Source organism: Alligator sinensis, unplaced genomic scaffold (genome assembly GCF_000455745.1).
Source record: "Alligator sinensis unplaced genomic scaffold, ASM45574v1 scaffold858_1, whole genome shotgun sequence".
Lineage (NCBI taxonomy): Eukaryota > Metazoa > Chordata > Crocodylia > Alligatoridae > Alligator > Alligator sinensis.
In genome coordinates, this window is record NW_005842079.1 from 936,163 (window position 1) to 946,813 (window position 10,651).

The 10,651-nt window shown below is 50.6% G+C and overlaps 1 protein-coding gene across 2 annotated transcripts in view; it reads right to left on the reverse strand.

The window, feature by feature from the left end:
* RASSF1 (Ras association domain family member 1) overlaps positions 1-4,051 on the reverse strand; it is an 18,237-nt gene extending 14,186 nt beyond the window's left edge. Inside the window, exon 1 of one of the 2 annotated variants that reach the window (XM_025204345.1) lies at positions 3,650-4,051. In XM_025204345.1, the coding sequence (XP_025060130.1) occupies positions 3,650-3,799 (150 nt within the window). In that variant the 5' untranslated portion in view covers positions 3,800-4,051. Of the gene's footprint in view, positions 1-1,903; positions 1,934-3,649 lie in introns of those variants that run through there. The other variant, XM_025204347.1, reaches the window with a different exon arrangement.
* Between the last annotated feature and the right edge of the window lie 6,600 nt (positions 4,052-10,651).

Consider the following 10,651-nt stretch of genomic DNA (forward strand, 5'->3'; position numbering starts at 1 on the left):
TGCCGCACACTGCCCGGCTTGAGCCACTGCAGACCCACGGCCAGGGATGCAGGAGCCGAAGGATCTCTGATCGCCCCGGCGTGCCCCAAATCCCACGAGCACCCCTGGCCTGGACACGGGCTCAAGCGTTTAAAAAACTCAGCCCAGTGCCTGAGAGGTGCGTGGACCCGGGTGTCAGAAATCAGTCCCCCAGCGCCCGACCAGGCTGTTCTGCCCCAGGGGAGCGGCTGAGTCACCCGAGGCGGCCGCGCTAACTGCTGCGGAGGAGACTGAACTCAACCCAGACAACCACAGCTCGGTCATGCCCAGCTCTGCCTCATGAAACAAACATTGCCTAATCTTGGAGCAAATATTCACAGCAGGCTAGGCAGGGATGGTCTTATCAGAGACAACTTCTCCAGGGCGCAGCTCCAATCCACCCAGGTTGGCTGGATTATTCATTACTGCCTGCTGTACCTACAGCCCAGGCAGGATTGACGGCACTAACCACTGTCCAGGCTCCTGAGAAACATGGGCCAAGTTCCACAAGGAGCCAGAGCTTACGTTGCTACGTCTCAACAGCTGCTTGGCAGCCCTCTGCATAACATGGGTGTGCAGGAGGGGGTCCACGTCACTGAGCATTAGTACTTACTGACATCCACACGGCACAGTAGCAAGGGCTGGCTGGGTCCTGAGGAGCTCACTACTCTCTTCCCCCTGTAAGGGGGTTTCAAGAAACCCAAGTGCTGTGTAGGGATGGGGGACAAGCCTTTCTTAGCGGTATTTGGGTAGCACTCATCACAGCAGCATATGAGCACCTCAGCGCAACAGTGATGGGGAAACCAAGGTACAAAAAGGGACAGGGACTTGCCCAAGGTCACAGAAGGAGTCAGTAGCTGAACCATCTCCTAAGCCCCAGTCCAGAGCCTTGACCACTTGCCCACCCTTCTTGCTGTTGGGATGGAGGACTTTCGCCTACAGGGCTGGTGAGACCATCAACATTTTTCTCCAGCAAAACATTCAATCATTCTAAAGTAGTGGAGGACAAACTTTTTTAGCAGGGGTGCCACAAATTTAGCCCCTCACCCTTCTCAAGTACCACCCTGGTCCCCTTCCTCTTCCCAATCTGCTGCTCTGTTTTGTGCTCCTTGCCCAATTTGCTGCTCTGCTTTCTGCCCCCTGCTCAATCTGCTGCTCTGCTTTCTGCCCCCTGCCCAATCTTCTGCATTGCTTTCTGCTTCCTCCCTGATCTGCTGCAGGCCACACACAGGCTGCCCATGCCACTTGTGGCCCACATGCAGCAAGTGGGCCATCCCTGTTCTAAAAAGTCTCCTTAAGCCCCTCTACTTTCCCATTCTCAAGTGAGGAGGCACAACTGCCTTTGTAACCCTTTTAGGAGACAATGCAGTAAGGGGAATAGCATGGGACACTCAGGGGGATCTGGCCCTGCACAGGGCACAGCCATTGAGAATTCAGACATAGCCCCTCACCCTTCTCAAGTACCACCCTGGTCCCCTTCCTCTTCCCAATCTGCTGCTCTGTTTTGTGCTCCTTGCCCAATTTGCTGCTCTGCTTTCTGCCCCCTGCTCAATCTGCTGCTCTGCTTTCTGCCCCCTGCCCAATCTTCTGCATTGCTTTCTGCTTCCTCCCTGATCTGCTGCAGGCCACACACAGGCTGCCCATGCCACTTGTGGCCCACATGCAGCAAGTGGGCCATCCCTGTTCTAAAAAGTCTCCTTAAGCCCCTCTACTTTCCCATTCTCAAGTGAGGAGGCACAACTGCCTTTGTAACCCTTTTAGGAGACAATGCAGTAAGGGGAATAGCATGGGACACTCAGGGGGATCTGGCCCTGCACAGGGCACAGCCATTGAGAATTCAGACAGAGGAACGCAAGGAGTGTTGGGCCACATCACTGGCCCATACCTGGTGTCCTGCCATGCTGGGTCAGGTCCATAGTCCATTTACACCAGTATCTAGCTGCTCGGCCCAAACATGAGGTTCAGCCCCCCCACCCAGTTTTGGTCCAAGCTGTTAGGATGAAACACTACCAGACAGTGACCAGATTCTCTGGAATTCAGCCTTGCAGGAACCCACCGCCCACATTGTTAATATATGAGGAGCTGTCTTGTATTCTCTCAGGAGACCCGACAGGTGAGGGAAAGGAGACACAGGCAATCTCCATATGGCAGGAAGGTGCCAGGCGGCTGTGTTGGCAAGTGTGTCCCTTGTAGACTCCAACTCCTGCTCTTGCTTCAGAAACCAGGCCCCTCACTCAAACCGCAAGCACACTAGCAGCATCAACAGCTGCAAAAACTTTCAAGCTGCTCCCCATCAGGCAGGCCAAGGTCACAGAAGGGAGTATGTAGCTCAACAGATGTGGCAATATCCAGCTTTCAAACAGCAACTTCGTTCTTTCCTCTGGTACAGGTTGCAGGCCAAGGACCCAGTGCAGGGAAGCCCCTGGGCCCGAGGGAAAAGTCTCACAGAGACTTACTGCTACTGTGAGCCTAAGGGGTCTTGTTCTCTTCCCCCAGACCTCTCCTGAGCCCTTCAGGGCTTGAGGCAAAGAAGGGGTGTTTGTGGGGGATGGGGATGGAGTTTTAAGGGAAAACACCGGCCCTCTGGCTGGATCACTGAAAAGACATAGCACTTCGCACTGGTTTGATTTAAAATTCCCCGAGTATTACCCAAGATGGGTCAGAGCCACTGCAACCCCCTCACACACAGAAACCTTGAACACAAGGTAGGTGGGCTGAATGGAGCCTATACAGGGAAGGATCTGTCCAAGCTCCAAGGCTCCCTCCAGCCCCTGGACCGACGTTTACCCTCCATGGCTCCCAGATCCCTGCTTCCTCCATGCTCCTGGAAGGGCTGATAGCAGGTGTGTGGAGGGGAGGGGACTTGGGGTCTGTGATAGTGGCAGAAGTGACAGCTGGTTTGCATGGCTTAGGGGAGCTGAGGCCTGAAGGGGTGGGTGGGGCTGATGGCAACATGTAATGGTTGCACCAGCCAGTGAGTGGGATGATGGGAATCCCAGGCCCTTAGGCATCCACAGCAGGATGGTGGGTACTCACTACTTGCCCTGTTGCTAGGTGATAAAGCAGCTGCCCCAGTGCTGTGGCACTGAGTTAATTGGCAATATTCTCTCCCAGATGGGCCTCACTTGCTCCCCACTGCTGACCTGCCCCTGGGGAAGCATTAGGAGAGAAGTCCCAGGTGCTGAGAGCAGAGGCACAATTTAAAGATGAAATTGAAGTTGGCTCCCTTGCCAGGGCCAAAACAAGATTTACAATGCGCTGCTCTCATCACCAGCTTAACCCAATGCTGCTAATGACTGTGTGGAGGAGGGGCAGAACCTCCAAGCACCACCATCCTGAGCTGGTAACACACTCAGCAAGGAAAGGGGCTCAGAGAACTCTAGGAGCAGCCTTACCTAGGAGGGGGTGATGTAGGGAGCAGGGCAGGGACTCTGGCTGTGGGGAGACCTCCCAGCTACTCCAGTCCCAGCTTCTTCCAAAAAAAGATGCTGCAAGGGTCTGGGCACGAGGGCTGGATGGGGGGAAGCACCCAGTTGCCCCAGTCCTGTCTCTGTCCTGCTTCTGGTATAAGGAAACTCATTGCACTTTGCAGCCTTCAAGCACAAATCAGAACCCCCACCCACACTCCTACCACATTGGTGTCTTTCTCCACTGTCTGCTCATTGGCCTCAGATGAGTTGTCCTGGTATCGAGGACCGCTGCAGTCCAGGCGGATCAGGGCACGGCAACGATAATGGCACATGAACTTGCAATCTGGGTGGGAAGAGGAAGGAGAGGGCATGAGGCGGATGGGAGCCAGACAAAGGAGGAATCCAGCAGTCTGCAGGAAGGAGTGGCAGGCCCTGGGACATTGTATTTGCCAGAACTGCTAGGTACAGGCAGGGTGAGGCCTATTGCTCTTGAATGTTACCTTTGTAGCTAGGAACAAGCAGCATGAGCCTGGAGAGATGAGTTTGCATCCTGACTAGCCACTTGACCCCTCAGTAGTTACCATACCTCAAACTGTAGCCTGTTTTCTGCCCCTCCGCTGCCTTCTGGTGAAAGCCCTGCTGCATGTTTGCTCCAAAAGCTTTTTCAGTAACAGTGTTAGTCTCAGATCCATCTATCTCACGCTCAGAGAGGCCCCCGGTTTGGACAGAATCCCTACACTGCCAGGCCAGGTTCAGACTCTCAGGAGGGAGTGGAATAAACCAGCTAGGAAAGCACACATTCAACAGGATTTCTACTAGAGACATATTTACTGTCAACATGAGCAGAGGCCTCCCTCAGGTGCCTGTAGAAGGTGCCCTGCTGCATCTTGTCCACCATGACTGCTCTGGTACCCCTGCATTGTCTGGTGGGGCTGGGTTCCAGGGTCACTCTTAGACATGGATGGTCTGGCCCAGACCACACTGCACAGATACCCAAGCAGCAGGGCTTTGGGAAGCTAAGTGCTGTGGAACTTGGGCCCTTTGCCGTGCCTGCAGGGAGCAGGGGCATCAGGACAATGTTGGGACCCCTGGAGAAGCTGTCAGGGCTGGGCAGGGAAGCTCGGGACACCAACTCAATCAGGCACTCAGTGGAGGGATCCCCACAGGGTTTGGCTTGGGGACCAGGAGGACACAGCAGCCCCATGCTTGCTGTAGACATAGGTAGCAGAGCCAGGGGTAGTGCTGGGTAGGTTAGCACTGAGCAGAGCTGGGGCAGTGGGTTGGCATTGAGCCAAGATGAGGAGACTGCTAGTCCCCAGTTAGAACCAGTTCTCTATTTCCCTCCCTTTGCTCTGTGTTACTGGAGGCATTGGCATGGGAACAGTCTGTTCCTGTTGGCTACTCTCATCTGAAGTCTGTGCATGACATTGAAATCTCTACTGCTTGTGACATCACAGTTCTCTCCATGGCAACCAACTATGAAGTCACAAAGAGGATTCAGACATAAAAGAAACACCAAACATTCTAGAGATGTTTTGTTTTTCTTTTTTACCTCCCTCGCCTGAGCAATAAGGATGGAGGCATTTACAATTAAAGAACAAAACTGGAAGCAGAACCACTCTTCATTTCAGTTTAGGCTGTTTCTTGGCCTAAAAAGTCACCATTTTTCCAAACTATTTTGTGTAAGAAGAAATTTTAAAATGTCTTTGCCGATTTTGAAATTAAAGAAAAAATGTTTAAATAAGTGTTCAAAAACGTGGCCTGAAAAATGAAGGCCCTGATGTTTGCACCTTACCCCCACCACACACACACATACACGTAAGTCAGGAAGTGGGAAAACTGCAGCAGTTTAACACTGAATGAAACTAAGTGCACCTCTGCTTGGCTATGTTTGACTGTGGTCAGAAATAGCTCACAAAGCCCCACAGCAAGATGGGGAGAAAGGAAAAAAAAAAAAGAACACGGAGTCTCTTGCCAGCACAAGTTTGCACTGTACTCACTGACTCCGAACTCTCAGATACCATCAGTCAGGCCCTTAGGAAGTCATGGGAATGGCTGAAAAATCGCAACGTCTTTACAGGATAACAGAATGTTTGGATGATTTATATTTTTTGCCTGGCCTGAGTCTTTAGGGAGCATTGGAGTCCTGGCTCTAAGTTTTTCTTTACTAGCTGGGGGAGTAAAAAGGCACTTTAAAAACATGGAAGCTGAGATCATTTTTAATCACTTGATTCCAAGAGCAGGGGCTCACAAAAATACCAAGTGTCAGCAGATTGGCCAACAGGGGGTTTGGCCTGGGACGTCACAATTCTTTCAATGGCAACCTCCCTATCAGCAAGCACACACTCCTGAAAGATGCATCAGAATAACCCCAATAAATATATCTAACAAGACAGTGAAGGAGCTTCTTGCCATCCGACTGGAAAAAGCCTTATTTCTACCTTGCCAAGATGCTGCAACACCAGGTTGGCTTCCATACAACACGTTCACCATCTATAAAGTCCTTTGCCTGCAGTCATGTGGCACTTTAAAAGGCAAACCTTATCATTATTTCCAATCCAGTCCTTCCAGTCACCAGTCCCAGAAGCATCAGGAAAGAGAAGCCACAGTATTAGTGGGAACCAGCTTTTGGAGAATGAAATTTTGTAAATGGTTAAGACCAGAAGATATTAGAGGTGCACCGATACATCAGTGGCCGATAATGTGGCCGATAAATGGCCCATGCATGTGCGAAACTGCAGCCTGCAACTTGGAGACCTGCATGCAGCTGGTAAGTCTGTTGTGGTGGATGGTGAGTGGGGAGGGAAAGGGCATAGGGCAGATCAAGGTTCCCGCGGTGAGGGAGGGGGTAGGGCTGGGGCAGGTGCAGGTGCTGCCCAGGTGGGGCGGGGCAGGTGTGGGATGGAGCCACGGCTCGTTCAGGGGCAGCTCCTGCAGCTGCGCGCACCCCCGGAGGGGTGCTCCATCCTGTGCCCGCCCTGCCCCAGCTGGGCAGCACTTGTCCCAGCCCCTGCCTCTGCTCTACTCCCTCCCTCACTTCAGGGGCCTTGATCTGCACCCCTACGCTCCTTCCCTCCCCCTCCCCTTCCACCACAACAGACTTACCAGCTGCATGCAGCTCTCCATGCTGCATCAGAAATTGAATTGGTATCAGCTGATATGCCTCCTTAAAAATTGGCTGTCGGTATCAGCCCCAAAAATCTCTATCGGTGCACCCCTAGAAAAAATGGTTGTGTTTAGGTAGTCTGACTCCTGCATGGCTGCTATCTTAAAGTTAGCAACCCTGCTCAGTCCATCACCTGAACCTTTCAGTGCTGCCCCCAACATTAACCTCACCTATCTAAAAATATCCTTCTTCTTCCTACTGCAGTGGTGCGGTGGTGATCCCATATGATCACAGATGATTACTCCCACTGGTCAAGTGAAAGGTTGTAAATGAGTCCCTTGATGGTTAAGAAGGCCAATCCTAGAGCCCCAGATCTCTGGCAAATGGTGGTCCAAGGGAGGATTTCTTGGTCTTGTTCCCTTTCCTTCTATTTCTGTTGTTTTGCTGCCTCCAAGGTAAGACAGTTTTCCTCAAAATAAAGTGTACCTTCTCTCATAGGCATTGCCATGCAGCCCTGTCCTGGGCTAGTGTTTCCCAGTTTGTGATGTCAACGATGCACTTGTTAATGTTTGCCTTGAGTATGTCCATCTTCCCAAGGAAATCCTTCTCAAGTCTCAATCAAGCTTCAGACCATTGAGAAGCACCACGGACGTGATTTTTGCGGCCCAGCAGATCCAGGAAAAATGCAGAGAACAACAGGAACTGTATAGGGCCTTTGTTGACTTAACCAAAGCCTTCAACTGTTAACCGTGAGGCTCTGTGGAAGTTTTTATCGAAGTCTGGCTGCCCAGGGAAATTTATCACCATCCTAAGACTCCTTCATGACCAGATGACTGCTTCCATCCTATGCGATGGCTCTGCTACAGAGCCCTTTGCCATTCAAACTGGCATCAAGCAGGGCTGCATGATCACACCAATTTTATTTTCCATCTTTCTTGCAGTCATCAAAATGCGCATTTGTGGCTGCCTGCCACAAGGCATCGGCATCAAGTACAGGATGTATGGGAACTTTTTCAATCTTTCCCGCCTCTGTGCCAAAACCAAAGTTACTTTGGCTTCGATTGTGGAACTTCAATACACTGATGACTGTGTTGTCATTGTACATATGGAGGAGGACCTACAAATGGCCCTTAACTGCTTCTCTCAAACATGCCAGCGTCTGGGGCTGACCTTTAACATCAGAAAAACAAAGGTGCTTCACCAGTCTGCTCCAGACCAATCAACTCCCGCAACAAAGATCCTCATTGACAGACAGGAGCTGGAGAACACTGAACACTTTGCATACCTTGACTGTAGGAATTTAGTCAATGACACACTGCAGGAGAAGAGTATTGGAGAGATGGGAGTCCAGGAAGGGTGGTCGTTCGTGAAAGAAGCAATCCTTGGGGCACAAAGGGAGAAGATCCCAGTGCAAGGGAAAGGGGGAGAAAGGGCCAAAAAACTTCCATAGCTAAACAGAGAAATCCAGGGGAGCCTAAGGGAAAAAAAAGAAGCAGCATACAGGCAGTGGAAGCAGAGAGAAGCTACCAAGGAGGAGTATACCTACTTGGCCTGCACTTGCAGGGAGGCAGTTAGAAAGGCCAAAGCAACTACGGAGCTAAGACTAGCAACACACGTGAAAGACAACAAAAAGTCTTTTTTTAAATATGTAGGGCATAAAAAGAAGGTACAGGGCAGCATAGGACCTCTACTGAATAAGCAGGAACATTAGTGACAGACAGGGGGGACAAGGCTGAGCTCTTCAATGAGTTTTTTGCCTTGGTGTTCTTGAACAAGGGTCAAGATAAGTCTCCTAATGGGTTCTTAGTTGGGCATCAGAGGGACACCAGCCCATCAACTGTCGATGCTGACTTGGTGCAGAGTCACTTGGATGGACTGGATGTGTTTAAGCCAGCATGCCTGGATGAGCTTCATCTGAGGGTACTGAAGGAATTGGCTGGTGTTATAGCAGAACCACTGGCACGGCTGTTCGAGCACTCATGACGCTCGGGGCAGGTCCCGGAGGACTGGAAAAGGGCCAATATGGTCCCTATTTTCAAGAAGGGGAGGAAGGAGGATCCAAGTAATTATAGGCCAGTCAGTCTCACCTCCATCCTTGGAACAGTCTTTGAAAAGATTATTAAAAATCATATTTGTGTGAATCCAGTGGGAAAAATAATGCTGCAGGGCAGCCAGCATAGATTCGTAGAAGGCAGATCATGGCTGACTAATCTGGTTTCGTTTTATGACCAGGCCACAAAACGCTTAGACACAGGAGAAGAGGTGGATGTCGTTTTCTTGGATTTTAGCAAGGTCTTCGATATAGTATCTCATCCCATTCTCATAAATAAATTAAGAGGCTGTGACATAGATGTTTACACGATCCAGTGGGTGGCAAATTGGCTTAGCAGTCGCACCCAGAGAGTGGTAATAGATGGGTCGGTATCGACCTAGAAGGATGTGGGTAGTGGGGTCCCACAGGGTTCAGTCCTTGGACCTGTATTCTTCAATGTCTTCATCAGTGACTTGGATGTGGGTGTGAAGTGTACTCTGTCCAAGTTTGTGGATGATACTAAATTGTGGGGGGAAGTGAACACTCCAGAAGTTAGAGAACGACTGCAGGCAGACACGGACAGGTTGGATAAATGGGCAGAACACAATAGGATGCAGTACAACAAGGACAAATGCACAGTGCTGCACCTAAGGTGTAAAAATATCCAGCACACCTATTGGCTGGGAAATGACCCTCTTAGCAGCACTGAAGCAGAAAGGGATCTTGGAGTCATAGTGGACACAGCAGATGCATGACAAATAGAACCAAAGAGGTGATACTTCCCTTCTATGCAGCATTGTTCAGACCGCAATTGGAGTACTGCATCCAGTTCTGGGCACCATATTTTTAGAAGGATGTGGATAACCTTGAGAGGGTCCAGAGGAGGACCACTTACAGGCCAAGCCCTATGAGGAGAGTCTGAGAGACCTGGACCTCTTCAGCCTCCGCACGAGAAGGCTGAGAGGTGATTTTGAGCAGCGCTCCACACTGATCAGTCTTGTGAACGCCTACAAATTCATTAGTGGGGCGCAGCAAGAAACCGGAGATGCTCTGTTCACCAGGGCGCCTCTTGGGGAAACAAGGAGCAATGGTCACAAACTGACAGAGAGCAGATTTAGGTTAGACATCAGGAAAACCTTCTTCACAGTGAGGGTGGCCAAATCTTGGAATGGGATTCCAAGGGAGGTGGTGCTCTTCCTTATCTTGGGGGTCTTTAAAAGAAGGCTGGATCGGCATCTGGCTGGGGTCATCTGACCCCAGCACTCCTTCCTGCCCAGGAAAGGGGGTCAGACTTGATGATCTGTTGAGGTCCCTTCCGACCCTAGCATCTATGAATCTATGAACCTCAGCAGCCATCTCTCAAAGAAGGCCAACATCGATGAAGAGATCCAGTATAGGATCCAATGTGCCAGCTCTGCCTTCGGAAGCCTGAATCATCACATGTTCAACGATCACAACATCAGGACTCAAACAAAGCTCCTACTCAGCAATGTACCTAGACTCCTGGCAGCCCTGGGTGAACTTTTAGTATCGCCCCCCACCCCCTTCACCAGAGATGATGATGATAATAATAATAATAAACATACCATTTTCAGGCCCCCTTTCTGTTTGGGCCCCAGGTGGCCACCCAGTTCGCCCATACCTGTGTCTGGCCCTACTCCTACTGTATAAGGCTGTGGCAATCCCAACTCTTTTCTATGGCTGTGAAGCTTGGACGCCCTACAAAGACCACCTGAAAAGCTTGGAACACCATCACCAGCGCTACCTCTGGAAGATCTCTGGCATAAAGTGATGATCTCTAGATCACTGAATAGGCCCCCAGACAGCAGAACTGCTATGCATTGCAAGGTGCCCAGAGCTATCTGCCTGAGATCCATCAAATGAAATATATGAGATAGAGTGACTGCATTGAGCAGAGATCATATACAGTTCCACAGCGTGGCAATTCCAGGCATCAAAAAGCCATGACTAATTCTCCATGGAAAGTTTATTCCAACTTTTCCATTGTCAGCTGTTCTTTTCAAAAGGAACTCTTAAGTTTATATAGGGTTCTTGCTCCCCCTAACGGCTGAAGTTGTACTACAG